Below are 15,841 nucleotides of genomic sequence, written 5' to 3'. Positions count from 1 at the left end.
GAATGCTGCTTGGGGGAGAAATTCCTCTTGAAGGAAGAGGGGGCAGAGGAACCCGACTTGCCCGGGCGGTACCGATGGGCTTCCTGCAACCGTCCTCTGGAGGTATCGGGACGAGTACTAACCCGAGCCCTGACCTCTGGTAATTTCTTGCCCTTAGACGTGCCGAGATCGGTCACGATTTTGTCCAGCTCGACCCCAAAGAGCAGCTTGCCTTTAAAAGGCAATCTAGCCAGGCGGGATTTAGAGGCGTGGTCAGCAGACCAATGTTTCAGCCAAAGCCACCGCCGCGCAGAGACTGTCTGAGCCATGCCTTTAGCTGAGGCTCTCCAGACATCATACAGCAAGTCTGCCAAATAGGCTAAGCCCGATTCCAGGGCCGGCCAATCAGCCCTCAAGGAATGATCCGAGGGGGAAGCCCGCTGCACCATAGTCCGGCACGCCCTGGCCACATAGGAGCCGCAAACTGAGGCCTGCAAACTTAAAGCAGCTGCCTCAAAGGACGACCTTAAGGCCGCCTCCAATCTTCTGTCTTGGGCGTCCTTTAGGGCCGTGCCACCTTCCACCGGCAACGCCGTTTTCTTAGTCACCGCAGTGATTAAAGAATCCACGGTAGGCCACAGATAGGCCTCACGTTCACTCACAGCCAAAAGATAGAGGCGGGACATAGCCCTAGCCACTTTAAGGCTCGTTTCCGGGACATCCCATTGAGCCGCAATTAAGGTGTGCATGGCATCATGCACGTGGAAGGTTCTAGGCGGGCGCTTCGTCCCCAGCATAATGGCAGAGCCAACAGGGGCTGAGGGAGAGACGTCCTCCGGAGAGGAAATCTTCAAAGTGTCCATGGCCTGTAACAACAGGTTGGGCAAATCCTCTGGGCTAAAAAGCCGCGCTGCAGAGGGGTCATCCGCTCCAGCCGAGCGGGGATCTATCTCCTCCAAGGAATCCGCAAAGGATCGTTGGGAGACCTCAGACACGCTGCCCTCATCTACATTGGAGGAGACAAAAGTCCTCCAAGGCCTGGAAATCAACCCGAGGGCATTTACCTCTGGGAACCTCAACCTCTTTATCAGAAGAGGGAGCAGGGGCAGCGTTTTGCATGAGGAAAGCCTGATGCAGCAGCAAAACAAACTCGGGGGAGAAACCCCCCAGACTGTGCACTTCCGCAGCCTGGGCAACAGCCCTAGACGCACTCTCAACCGGCGCTCGCAATAGCGGGGGAGAGACATGCTGCGCATCCAAAATGGCGTCCGGCGCGAAACTCCGTGAAGGAGCCGCGCGGGAAGAACGGCGCTTAACTTTAGCCGCTTTTGTGCCGTCGCCCAAATTAAGGGCGTTCATGGCATTAATGTCTCCAACCTCAAGGGCGGCCCCGAAGAAGCCGTCCGAGCCGCGTGGCCGGCCAAGATGGCGGAGGCGAGGAGCGGGGGATGGGCGTTTATGGCGGGAAAAAACCGCCACGCCGGAGGAACGACCGGGACATTCATCGGTCACTAAACTATCACCCATCAAGGGCGAATCAGGTTGTAAAACCCCCGCATCCCCTCTAGAAGCGCTCCAGCGATCCGGGGAGCGACCCTCTGCGCCCTCGCCCTCCGACGCCATCGCCACGAGGAGAAGAATCGGGGAACCCCCTGCCCGCTATAAAAAGGTAAAATTACCTGCTTGCCGCTCCGAGCTGTAACGAACTGGTGTCCCAGTGAGTAGCTGCAATGAACGTTTAAAGAAACGTCGAATTAAACGCCTTTAAAGACGTTTAAAAATTTTTTTTTTTTTTTTTTTTTTTAAACGGAGCCAGCGGGAGGGGGGAGAAAAGGAGGGACCTGGCACCACCAGGTTTGCACTTGCTCAAAAGAGCCCTCAACCCCAGGCCTCAACAAAACCTAAGGATTAGGCTTGGAGGCCTAGCCAGAGCTGCTGCTGTGTGTGACCACCACCTGCTGAGATAGAGAACATACTGAGGAGTTTCCGGCAGCACATGACCACATATAGGGAGGCAAAAGTTTGCTCTCTATCTCCACCTGCTGGTAGATGGACACAACCCACCAGTCTATGGATTGATCAGCTTGATGATATGGAAGCATGCATTTTTCTATATATATTTTTCTTTGCTCATGACACATCCCTTTCCATATATATATATACCAGTAAAAAATGCCCGTTTCAAAAGGGAAGGAAACGGGTGCTAGCAAGGCCATCCCCCACCCTCCCTCGCTGTTCCAGACTCTGCCGTCCCTCCGTTTTCACACCCCCCCCTCCGCAACCCAGTCAACCCCCCTTCTCGGCGAAAACCGTCCCCTGCCACCGTCCAGTACCTGTGCTGATGGGGGACCCCAACCCACGTCAGCCCAAGTCCTGTGCTGGGCTTCGTGGCGTTGCTTCTTCAATGATTTTGTGTTCAAGTTCCTCTGCATGCGTCTGACATCAGACGCACGCAGAGGAACTTGAACCGAAGATCATTGAAGAAGCAACGCCGCAAAGGCCAGCACAGGACTTCGGCTGACGGGGGTTGGGGTCCCCCATCAGCACAGGTACTGGACGGCGGCAGGGGACGGTTTTCGCCGAGAAGGGGGAGGGGTCGACAGTGTCGTGGAAGGGGGGTCCAGTGGGCTGTAACACAGGGGGAGGAGTAGGGAAACACGCTCCGCATGTTTCCCTATTCCTCCCCTTGCTTTGGTATCAGCTTTGGTATCAGCTGTCACTGACGTCACTGCGTGCCTGCCTAGCAGACCACCTCCGAGGGAGGCACGGTCCCAGGCACATTCGAACGCTGGAGGTGAGAATTATTATATAGGATATGGAAAGGGATGTGTCATGAGCAAAGAATGGTTGTAGAAGCATTATCCAGCTAGCCTTTTAGCATTAGTACATGCTAACTGGATAATGCAAACTTAAGGTGAGAGCAGTAAGTACTCCTGTATTAATTTTTTTTTTGCAAGTCCCACACACCAATGGAAAAATAAGCACAGGACCTGCAAAAAACAACTAAAACGCCCTAAATACTGATGCATTAAATCTGAGCTTAGCATGCAGGAAACTCAACCCAGATTTTAACACCTTTTAGTAAAATGTGAGCTATATACGGTTTATAAATGTGATGATGGTTTTTTTTTAATCTTCCAGCCCCTCTAGGCAGGGTCTCTGACTTCATTCCATCCTCTTCCATTTGCCCCTTAAACAGTACTGCAAGGAATTATTTCCTCTTTGCCTTTTCGGTGGTAGAATAATACAGATCCCCTTTACAGAGAAATACTTCAATGCAGGAAGGGTTTCACAGGGGGGGCAGCCATGTAACATTACATACCTTCTTATATTTTGCAAATACCCAATTAGGTTTTATGCAGATTATGTATAAAGATATCCAGCAACTTCTGAAGAGTAACAAGTGAAAAAAGCAAAAGTAATAAAATATAGTACTACAAAAAATATAAAATTCAAATACCTATCAACCAGTTAAAAATCACTTGAACAAGTAGGTTTGCAATGCTTTCCTAAAGTGAAAATAACTTTGCAATGACCTGAGTTCATTCTAAATAAGAGGGGAAAATTAGTTCTTACCTGTTAATTTCCTTTCCATTAGTCCCAAAAGATCAATCCAGTCACTTGTAAGTTATGTCCGTCTACCAGCAGGTGGAGACTGACGTTTTCTCTACCATGTAGGACCCTGGCAGCAGCCTCACTTTCAGTATTATCAATACACAAGCAGTGAAGAACAGAAATCAGAGGGAGAAATCTCCTGCCTCTGCACAGTACAACAAATTAACAAGCAAAGAACAAACCAGCACAACAAAAGATGCCCTGCTAACACCACAAACCACGTGTGACCCAACACCACTGGACAATCATTCAAATCCATCGTAGTCGCACTCACAGCATGAGATGTACCGCGGCTATGCATGCAGTACGGGAAAACCAGAAGAACTTATCCTCCGGCAGATCAATCACTCTTTGTGCTGAAGAATGTTCTGAAAACACGTGCAGTGCCTCCACAACTCCCCACCTATACAGGAACAGAGCAGAGACAAGAAAAGCTGAAATACCAACACCAAGGGTGGGCCCTCAGGATTGATTTCAGGACTAATGGAAAAAAAATTAACAGGCAAGAACTAATTTTCCCTTCCACAGCGTCCCTCAGATCAATCCAGAGACTTGTGGAATGTAACAAAGCAGTCCTCAACAAGGGCGGGACCAAACAATCCCAGCCTGCAACACCACCACACCAAAGACTGCATCCCGGCATGCCGCTATGTCCAGTCTATAATGCCTCGTAAAGGAGTGCACCGAGGCCCAAGTTGAAGATGTACAGATCTCATCCACTGACACCACCTGCGCCTCCGCAAGGGAAGTTGCCTTTGCCCTGGTTGAGTACACCTTTAGCAAAGCAGGCGGGAGTTTCACCACTAGAACATATGCCGATGAAATTGCTTCTTTCAGCCAGCACCTTTTGCTACCTGCTAGCCCTTCTTCCGACCCGCAAATAACACAAAAAGATGGTCAGACTGACAGAAATCCTTGGGGTAATCCTCCCGCCAAAAGCATGGAAGGAAAATCGGCTGGCTCACATGAAACTCTGTTACCACTTTTGGAAGGAAAGAAGGACAGTCCGAAGTTGTACACCCACTTCTGTGAAGAGAAAGAATAAAGACCAAAGAGGGAGGGATCCTCCATGAACAATGGACCCTGCACCAACAAGCCCTCTGCCGCCAGCCAACCGAAGCAGGTGATCCACCAGAAGCTGGATGAGGTCTGCATACCAGGGCTGCCAAGGCCAATCGGCCGCCACCAGCATCACTAGAACTGGGTGCCAAGCAATGCACCCAAGAAGCTAGCCGATCACTGGCCACAGTGAAAAGACATAAAGCAGACTCTCAGAGGGCCACAGCTGCAAGAACGTGTCTACATCTTCCCCCGCTGCATCCCTCCATCTGCTGAAGAAGCAGGGCACCTTGGCATTGGCCCGAGACCCCATGAGATCTATCTCTGGAATCCCCCAGCAGTCCGAGATCAGGTGGAACATCTGATGGGAGCATGCCCGTTCTTCAGGATCCAACAGCATGTGAATGAAAAAATCTGCCTGAACATTGAGCACCCCCACAATGTGCACTGCGAAGAGGAGAAACAGGTGGCACTCCGCCCACTGATAGAGACGAGCAGACTCCAATGCCAGGGCTGCACTCTTGGTTCTGCCATGCTTGTTGATATAAGCCACTGCTGTAGTGTTGTTGGAAAGGACCTACACAGCTCCGTCCCACAGGAGATCCAGGACCACCACCAAAGCCATCTGAACCACCCGCAATTCCAGCTGATTGATTGGCCACACCGTCTCTGTGGGTGACCAAATGCCCTGCGCCATCCTATCCAAGCAGTGAGCCCCCCAGCCAAAAGGCTGACATCCGTCATCACTACCACCCAATCTGGGGAGGCCAACGAAACTCCCCACTGCAGGTTGCTGGACTGAAGCCACAATATATCCCAACTCGGGCCTGCACAGTCCACGGGAGCCATAAGTGGTACTCATCCAGCAGTTGTGGCTACCTGTGCAACTGCAACAGTTGTAGGTCCCACATGTGGAAACGCACCCACAGAAAGACAACTTTGCCTACGGGCCTCTGGAAAAAAGAACTTCCCCAACCGCATATCAAACCACACCCTGAGACACTCTAGATTCTGCGAAGGCTGGGGCCTCCTCTTTTCCAGGTTGATCACCCAACCCAAGGCTCACAGAAATACGATTACTCAATTTGAGATTTTACATCTGCTGTCTTATTTTGCACTGTATAGGAGGAAATGTGTTTCTTTCTGTTTTTCTAGTATTGTGCTGCATGCAGTCTAGCTTCTTAGGATTGGTTAATTTTGAAGAATTTGAAGAGGGCTATCTCTGTTCTGCATATGTGACCGCAAGGCCAAGTGTCTGAATAGGAATCTGTTAGGTTCTGAGATTTTGATAACATATTGTATTTCAGATTTGGCAAGACTGTTCTCCTAATTCCTGGTCTGTGTGCTAATTTGGTTTGTGTCATTTTGGGTATACCGGAGCTGTAACAGCTTACTTAAATTATTTCTAATGAAAAAAAAAATCACAAGTTGTTTTTCTTCTCCTACACTGGTGTAATATTTTCAATGATGCCTGTTTATATGTGCCATGGCTGATAAAAGGGGTGTGGCTACTGTACGGGCAGAGCCATAGTGATCCCACCCCTAAGGTTACCCATGAGTACCAGTACTTTTTTTCCTACAAAAAAAGCACTAAGGGCAGATGTATGGTAGTGGAGGAGTTTGTGTTGCTCTCACTGAAGGGAGGGAAGAGAGAAGGTGCTAGACAGGGGGAGGGGAGGGGTTGGGAGGTGGAAGGAGAGACAGGAGATGCTGGATGGGTAGGGGGTGCCAGAAACCCTAGCACCGGCCCTGGGTGGGCACCTACTCTGACATTAGACACACTTTCCCCATTTGTGAGCACCAGATCCAGCGTCGCTCCTTCCCTTGTAGGATCCATCACCATCTGTATGAGCAAAGCACTTTTGAAAGGCATCCACTATCTCCCAACTTCTTTCTGATTCCGCAGTTCAAACTTTCCAGTTCACACCTGGCAAGTTTAAATCTCCCAGTAACAGTATTTCCCAGCTTTTAGACAACTGCAATCAGACTAATCGAGCTACTCAGATTGTGTTGGAGGTCCGTAGACAATACTCAGTCTTCTCTTTTTAAGGCAATCCATAGTGCTTCTTCTTTTCCCCAGAACCCCTGCATTTCAGTCACTTTGATATTAAATTTCTCACATATAGAGCTACTCCTCCACCTTTTCAACCATCTCTATCCTTCTTAAATAGATTATAGTCCCGTATGTTAGCGTCCTATTCATGGGAGTCACTTGAACCATGTCTCTGTGTTAGCAACATCTAAATCTGCCCCTACCAGATCATGAACTTTGTTGCTTAGACTGTGAGATTGATTATGTGGCTCGTGATAACATAGCCTGTCTGGTTGTTTTGCTGAATAGCTTGTTACGTGGTTGATCAATAAAAAGAATTATTGAAAGGTTGAGCACAATGCCAGGACTTTAACACCAAGTCTGAGGACTCGTAGAAGGATCACCTATTTCTTCTGCAATAGAATCTCTGAGGATTTAGGGATGAATTCTATATAAGGCGCCGAAAATAAAGTTAGGCACGGTTTATAGCACTTACGCCCAGAACTCGCGCCAAACGTTAGGTACAGCCATTTGCACCAACTGAAACGTGGTGCAAATGTATGTGCCTAAATTGGGTGTGTATCCCCCTTACTCTATAACAAGGTGCATAAATGCTAGGAATGCCCCCATTTCACTCATGACCCATTTCTGTGCCCCTTTTTTACTCACATGTAAAATTACAATTAAATCTAATTAGTGCCAATAATAGCTTGTTAAAAATCCAATTATTGCCACTAATTAGCTCATTATTCAATTAAATTGCACCTGTAAATTGGGCACACAGCCAAATTTGCATGCGCAATTTTTGGTGAATTTATAGAATTAGGGGGTTAATGCCTGTCCTTGTTTTTCATATAAGCATACAGGGCCTGCCAACATTTTTTGTGGCCTTATTTAGGCACATGGATTAAAAAAAATAAAATAAAACGGAAAAGGGAAGGTAACTGCTTTGCACTAAAGGCAGCTACAGCTGCACACAGTGCTGAACACAAACTGTATCAGAACACATATGCAAGCACAAAATAGCATTCTGGCATGTGCACAGATGTGTGCTGATGTATTTTTCTGCTAAGACAAGCGCACAGCACTAGCTGCCCTTGGTGCAGAAACGTGGGCACATGCATCCAGTTTGCCTCCCATGTTGGCGAACAAGTTCTGCAAGTTCCCTATTGATATATAATTTGGTTTACCACATCTGTGAGCAAATCCCTGGTGTTACACTTGCAATAGGAAGCCATGCACTAAGCCATCAGCGCACAATTCTAAACACAAGCTTTTTGCATAGGTCCCCTTCATGTTCTTTTCAACGATAAAGTGACACTTGCAACTTTCTAGTAACTAAAAGAAAAATCAAATTTTAGCATCATGCAAATGTGAATCTGAGACACTATTGACTCCCCTTTCTTTAAAATTAAAGAACATTAAAAGGAAGGCTAACATACTGCAAAAGTGCCCTGATAACAGCAACTAAGTATATTGATCTATTCTAAAAATAGTCATTGATAAGTATACATTGCTAATTTTAGAAAAATCATACTAATTTTAGCCAGTCTGTTTTACCTCAAGACATGTTGCTCCAGATGTCTCTTTCAGAAGATCTGCTTCCTTTAAAGACAACTCTAACTCTTCATACTGAAAAAAAAATGTTTGTATCAGAAATCAATGACATCAGAAATATTTTATGAAGCAAAAGAGATAACACAGCTACTAAAATTATAAGGTTAATATGAGGCACCATAATAAAGGCAATATTAACTCAGGTCCTTGAATCTAAAACCTAGTGAAAAAGTATATGTCACCATGAGAAACTGATTAATAAGGAAACTGAGCAAAAATAAGTACTAGAGTGAAAAATACCTGTTGTTTGCAGAGGCTGAGCTTCTCTAGAATGCTGCATTTTTCTCCTACTAATTCAGCAACCTTAGTGGCAAGTTGCCTCTCTCTTCCTGAAAATAATAATTTTGATATCTATTTAAAACAAAAACACAAACTGAGTTATGCACTTGGAGCTGGTGGCAGTTGTAATATTCTTGAAAGGGGGATATGCTGACACTATAGTGATAGGTAAGGATGAAGAGAATATGAGCCTGAATCCAAAATCAACCCCAGCTTTAAATTCCACAAGCCCAGTATAGAGTACCATGAAATTGCTATAAAATACTGTGTAATTCGTTCTAAACTCTATACATGTGTGCACACTAATTTCCACACACAATACTGCAAGTAATAAATTAAGATGCTATATTCTGGCTAATTCATTCAAATTAATTTGCCTAATCATCAATGGTGGCTCAAGAGGTTGTGGTGCCCTGAGTCAACCGTTGCTCTGACACTCCTCACACACCCTCCCCTGCCTCAGCTCTCTTACAGCAACAAGAACATGTCACTTTGCTCTCACTGTTATGCTCTCCTCCATACTTGGCCACTGGCACCACATCAGGCTGCTGGTACCTGTTCTCATGTTTAAAACTGCAGCAGTGCCAGTGCAGAGAAGAGAGCACAACAATGAGAGCAAAAACATGCTCTTACTGCTGTGAAGACTAAGCCAGTGAGGCTGGCTTTTGGTGCCCTGAGCCAGTGCCTCACCTGGCTCATGCCTTGAGCTGGCCCTTCTAATCATGCATATTTTGGGTGAAAGTAAAGCTGTGATAAACAGATACTGCATAGCAATTTAATGACACCTCTATGCTCATCATATATGTTTCATTATGCTCTTGAAGGAACCACCTTGTTTGGAAGACTTGCTAATATAAGAGCGTGAGAGCGAGGAAGATAGACAGAAATCTAGCACCTGTGAACAGGACTTTTATAACACCTCTTTGTAGCAGGTAAACTACCAAGTAATTAATAAAACAGGGCTTGGAAGGATCTTTCTTATTCCTGCAGGAAGAACAGATACCTGCAAAACACTTGCAGCAGGCCCAGCCCTCATCTCCTTCTCTCCTACCACACCCCTTCCTCCTGCTGATGTGTTCCTACCACTGCCTCCTCCAGCCCACATGGAGTAATCCACTATCTTCTGGATTTAAAGGCTCTCATGGACAGCAGGAGGCAGTGGTAGGAGCACAGCAGCAGCACCACTGAGCAGGGAATGACTGCTGGCACCACTGCAAGTGTTTTACTGCTATCCACATGAATTTCTCCCCCACCCCCACCCCCATCCTGGCAGTTCCTTTGAATTGTGTACAGCGTGGCTGTGGAGCCACTGATGATTTCTTTCATCTGCCCCCGAGTATGTACTTAGCATTCTGGATCTTCAGAATGCGGTTCATTATCCTCAGAAAGCTGATTACTGCCTATTATATTTCCGTCCCCTTGGGTTAAGTTGGAGATTCATAAGTTTGCTGTTTATTTACAGTGGGCAAAATTGCTATAGCAGCACATTGGAAACATACTGAATTACCTCCAAAGAATCAGCTCCTTAAACGTTTGGACTATGTTCATCAGATGTCGCAGTTGACAGCTATTTGTCAGGGAAGACCGTTGCAGTTTCACAAGTTTTGGGATGTTTATGAAACCTGGCGAGGGCAGCTCCCTACTAGTGGGCAGCCCTGAGCAATTAAGTTGGATGTTGTATGCTCATGAATCTGGAGTTAAGGCTTTTTAGATGGTTTTGCTTGCAGTTTCGGATTTAGCACCAAAACCAACCCAAAATGTGGGTTTAGGTTGTGCATTTTTGGCGAAAACCAAAACCGTGGCCCCACCCCCCACTACCACAAGTTTAACCCCCAAGTCAGCTCCTCCCACACATACACACAGAGAACTCTTCCTCCCCCAGGCCACCCCCCACCCGTAGGTCCTCCCTGAGTGTATCTTCTAAAAGCTCTGGTGCTGTAGTGGCCTCTTGGGATGCTCCTGTCCCAGAGTTGCACAGGCTTCCACTGGCTGCATTGTGAAAATGGTGGCTGCAACTTTCCACGACAGCCTTGTGAGACTGCCATGGAAGGTCATGGCTGCCATTTTGGGATTGGAACCAGCATGGGAGTGGTGAGCAGCCTAGACCAGGAAGGGAGGGGGGGGGAAGAGGGCTGGCTCAAGAGGACTGGACTTGCGGAGATAGCAGGGCCATGGTTTTGGTTCCAGCCGAAACCAAGCAGCAAATTTTGGCTGGAACCAAAAAATCACTGGTTTTGGTCAGTCTCTACTTACAGATTCATTGAAACATGCATTTTGACCACAGGTACCTAAACGTTTACATAAAAGGTACCAAAAGTGGGGTATATGACTTATTTACACCACAAGACAGAGAGATTTCAGCAGCATAAACCTGAAAAGTTTCAGCCTCAGATATGGATTAATAACATCTTTAAAAAAAAAAAAGGGAGTAACATTTCTTAATAAAAAATAAATAATTAACCCTAGAAATCACATACCCCACTTTAGGTACCTGCAGTTTTTAGGCTTTAGAATTCTACTGAACCTATAGTACACAAAACTTTCAAAAAGGAAAGCTGCTCCTCCAAGCATTTCTAGCTTTCATCTCTTACTTATAACCCCACTTTTGGAACCTTTTCGTTCAGCAGGTTACACACATATATTTCAGATATAGATATCTAGGACTGCACGTTAATCACAATTATTAAAAAATAATCGCAATTAATGATTACCCCCCCCCTCCCCCGCACATCCAGTCCAGCATCTCTTCCTCCCCTCCTGGACCGCCAGCGGCTCTCCTCTCCTGGTTCACCTTGTCTTGCAGCAAGTCTTCGCCCTAGAGCAGCAGTGTATAGAAATGCTGCCTTGGTCTGCACCGGGCCTTTCCTTCTGACCCATCCTGCCCTTCTGAAGCAACTATCTGTTTTCAGAAGGGGGCATCAGGTCAGAAGTAAAGGCCTGTGCAGGCTAAGGAAGTATTTCTATACGCTGCCACTGCAGGGCAAAGATTTACTGCAAGACGAGGTAAAGTGGCAGGGGAGGAGAGAACCGCCAGCGGTCCAGCAGAGATGGCAGGTGAGCAGAAGGAATCGAGAGAGAATGCAGGCGGGGAGGCACATTCGACGGACAGAGAGAGAGAATGGGTGAAGGCACCGGGGCGGGGGGGGGGGGGGGCACATGGATAGATACAGACAGAATGGGTGAAGGCACAGGCAGGCACATGAGCAGGAGAATGGAACCTGTTCAATGGCTGGTGGGGGTAGCTGAAGCTCCGAAATCCGCTGCCCGAGTCACCCCTTCCACCTCATACTGCCTCAGGAGTGAGGACATCTGTAAGCTGCTTCTAGCCACCAATGTTTGCACTCCTCAAGCATGCTCAGTTTGTGCATAAATTGAACATGCTCAGGGAATGCCAGCATCGGCGGCTGGGGGGGCACCCTGCTGACTTCCTCGCTCCTGAGGCAGCACAAGGGGGGGGATGACTCGGGCAGCATTGGCAATGGATTTCTTTGACTGGCTTCACAATCCCCACCAGGGAAGGTATATTTATTTATTTGTTGCATTTGTATCCCACCTTATCCCACCTCTTTGCAGGCTGAAAGTGGCTTACAACACATCATGATTAGTGGAAGAAAGTTAATAAGTAAACATTTGATATTACAGGATTTTGGTCATTTTGATGAAGGTATAACATACAGTAACATACAGAATAAACGATTTCATAGTGTACAAGCAGATATTAAGAATCAAGTTCTGAAGTGTATATGCGAGTTGTGCCTTTTCTCATTTGTTGATCTTTGTGGTATGCTTTATTGAAGAGATATGTCTTCAGTAGGATGCAGAAGTTCGTTCTTTCGAATGTCGATTTCAAACTGCGTGGTAGTGCATTCCAGAACTGTGTGCTCAGGAAGGTAAAGTTTGACGTGTGCATTATTTTGTATTTCATTCCTTTGCAGCTGGGGAAGTGCAGATCAAGGAATGTGCGAGATGATAATTTGGCGTTCCTAGGTGGCAGGTCTATTAGGTCTGACACATATGCTGGTGCGTCTCCGTGGATAATTTTGTGGACTAGTGAGCATATTTTGAACATTATGCGTTCTTTGAGTGGAAGCCAGTGTAGTTTTACTCATAGGGGCTTGGCACTTTCAAATTCTGGTTTGCCAAATATGAGTCTAGCTGCTGTATTCTGAGCTGTCTGGAGTTTCTTGATTATTTGTCCTTTGCAGCCGGCATATAGTGCGTTGCAGTAGTCTAAATGACTGAGCACCATTGATTGTACTAGGTTACGGAAAACACTCCTTGGGAAGAAAGGTCTTATTCTTTTTAATTTCCACATAGAGTGGAACATCTTCTTGGTTATGTTTTTCGCGTGGTTCTCTAGTGTTAAGTGTCGATCAATGGTGACTCCAAGAATTTTTAGGGTTTCTGAAATAGGGAGGTTTAGAGTTGGTGTGTTAATGGCGGTGAATTCTTTCTTGTTGTGTTGCAAGGTGAGTATTAGGCATTGGGTTTTATCTGCATTGAGTTTTAGTCGAAATGCGTTCGCCCAGGAATGCATGATGTTAAGACTTTGGTTAATGTTGTTGGAAATTTCTTTTAGGTCTTGTTTGAATGGGATGTAGATTGTTACGTCATCTGCGTAGATGTATGAATTAAGGTTTTGATTTGCTAGTAGTTTGGCCAGGGGTATCATCATTAAGTTGAATAAGGTCAGCGAGAGGGGGGATCCTTGTGGTACTCCGCATTCAGGTACCCATGCGGCTGAAATAGTCGAGTTTGATGTCACTTGGTATGATCCTGTGGTTAGAAAACCCTTGAACCAATTGAGGACGTTGCCTCCAATTCCGAAGTATTCAAGGATGTGTAATAAAATTCCGTGGTCAACCATGTCGAAAGCGCTTGACATATCAAATTGTAGTAGTAGTAGTATGTTCTTACCGGTTGCAATCGTTTGTTTGAATTTAGTCATGAGAGTTAATACAGTTTCGGTGCTGTGGTTAGATCGAAATCCTGACTGGGAGTCGTGAAGTATTGAGAATTTGTCTAGATAATTTGTAAGTTGCTTGGTCACTAATCCTTCCGTTAATTTGGTTATTAAGGGAATGGATGCTACTGGTCTGTAATTGGTTAATTCACTTGCGCTTTTCTTTGCATCTTTGGGTATTGGGGTGAGTAGGATGTTTCCTTTTTCCTTCGGGAAAAGTCCGTTTTGTAGCATGTGGTTCAGGTGTTTCGTTATGTCGTTTATGAATTGTTGAGGAGCAGATGTCATCAGGTTGCTTGGGCATATATCTAGTCTGCAATGTGATTTGGCAAATTTTTTCAGCGTTTGGGAGATAGTGTCCTCCGATAGTATCTCGAAGTCAGTCCAGGTCCTGTCCGCTGGGTAAATGCCAGGGGTTGGATCTAATAAATAAACTACAAAACCAAAAATAAGAACTAACTGTCTGCAAATAGCAAAACCTTTAGTTTTTCATTACACATTGGTTTGTTATACATATTCATGATGTGATATAATCTTATACTTGTATAAGGGAACCCTCGGAAGATACCACTTATAAAGACAATGTCATTAAATCTTTTGCCTAGTGGCATAGCATCTCTTCATTGGGCTATCCCTTAATTCATTTTTTGTAAGTGCTATTGCAAACACGTAAAAGTGCTCAAACTACACGTGCTCTAAATAATAATAATAAACTTATCTTATCTTCGAAGCCGTGTCCATGTCTCTTAATGCTAAAATCCACTTGGGCTTCCCCTGATTGCGCCCGACACCGCGGGTTTCAATACTTTCACCAGGGACTCGGGTTAATTGCCCTCAGCAGATACACAATCAGGGGAAGCCCAAGTGGATTTTAGCATTAAGAGACATGGACACGGCTTCGAAGATAAGATAAGTTTATTATTATTTAGAGCACGTGTAGTTTGAGCACTTTTACGTGTTTGCAATAGCACTTACAAAAAATGAATTAAGGGATAGCCCAATGAAGAGATGCTATGCCACTAGGCAAAAGATTTAATGACATTGTCTTTATAAGTGGTATCTTCCGAGGGTTCCCTTATACAAGTATAAGATTATATCACATCATGAATATGTACAACAAACCGATGTGTAATGAAAAACTAAAGGTTTTGCTATTTGCAGACAGTTAGTTCTTATTTTTGGTTTTGTAGTTTATTTGGTTGCGTTTACCAAAAAACATTCCATTGGGGAGATTTTGTGTGGTTTCAAGTCAGGGGTTGGATCTAGGCAATTGAGGAGTTCAATGTAGTCGATGGTGCTGGTCGGTATTTTAAGTCGCAGTTGTACTATTTTCTCGTTAAAGTATCTCGCGAGATTGTCTGCTCCAGGAGTGTCTTTGCTATTGGTGGTGACTGGTGTTGTATCTAATAGTTTGTTCACGAGTTGGAAGAGTTTATGTGTGTCCTCGTAGTTTGGTCCGATTATGGTTTTGTAATGTAGTCTTTTGGTTTGTCTTATGGTGTATTTGTATTTTCTGTGAAGTTGCTTCCAATCGTTATGTGTAGTGTCGTCTTTCTTCTTAATCCAAGCTCGTTCTAACCTTCTGACTTGTATTTTAAGTTTTTTCAGCTCTTCATTGAACCACGGCGTTGAGTTCTTTCTGTGTGAGGTTCTTGTTTGGGTTGGAGCAATGTTGTCTAGTGTGAATCTGCATCTGTCGTCCCATTCTAATAGGAATTGGCTTGTATCTGTTTTTATTGACCAATCGTTGTGGTAGATCTGTTGCCAGAAAATTTCCGGATCTATTTTTCCTCTCGTGGTATACGTTTTGCGTTCTTGTTTGTTCGGTAGTCCTTTTGTTCGCCATTGGAAGGAGATGTTTGCTTTGTAATGGTCTGACCATGGTGCGGGTGTCCATTTTGTGTCTGTTAGTATAAGGTTTGTGTTGAGATCAAAGTTATATGTGATGATGTCTAGAGTGTGTCCTTTTTTATGGATAGGTTGTGTGTGTGTCTTATGAAGATCCCATAATTGTAGGAACTCCGCGCATTCTCGGGTACTGGTTAAATTGAGATCTTCGAGATGTAGATTGATATCTCCTATTATGATGATATTTGAGCTAGAGACGCAGGTGTTTGAGATGAAGTCCATGAAGTGTGTTTGGGATTCATGCCAGTTGCCTAGTGGTCAGTAAAGCAAGACTGCGGTGAGGTGTTCTTGTAGGTTTGGGTGGCTAATTCTTACCGAAGCGATTTCGAGTTGCGGTAGAATAGATTCGGTTATTGTTGTAATGTTGAACTCGGATTTGTATATGATTG

At 45.4% G+C, this 15,841-nt stretch overlaps 1 protein-coding gene across 6 annotated transcripts in view; it reads right to left on the bottom strand.

Annotated features, from left to right (window-relative positions):
• MIA2 (MIA SH3 domain ER export factor 2) overlaps window positions 1–15,841 on the bottom strand; it is a 221,091-nt gene that overhangs the window by 93,995 nt on the left and 111,255 nt on the right. For all 6 annotated transcript variants that reach the window (XM_030215534.1, XM_030215535.1, XM_030215536.1 and 3 more), the window contains 2 exons: window positions 8,543–8,631; window positions 8,246–8,317 (listed from right to left, as the gene is read on the bottom strand). In XM_030215534.1, the coding sequence (XP_030071394.1) occupies window positions 8,246–8,317; window positions 8,543–8,631 (161 nt within the window). The remainder of the gene's footprint in view (window positions 1–8,245; window positions 8,318–8,542; window positions 8,632–15,841) is intronic.

The sequence above is a fragment of the Microcaecilia unicolor genome, chromosome 9, assembly GCF_901765095.1.
Source record: "Microcaecilia unicolor chromosome 9, aMicUni1.1, whole genome shotgun sequence".
NCBI lineage: Eukaryota > Metazoa > Chordata > Amphibia > Gymnophiona > Siphonopidae > Microcaecilia > Microcaecilia unicolor.
The sequence above is the reverse complement of the archived record's forward strand: the minus strand, read 5'-3'. Positions and strand labels throughout refer to the sequence as shown.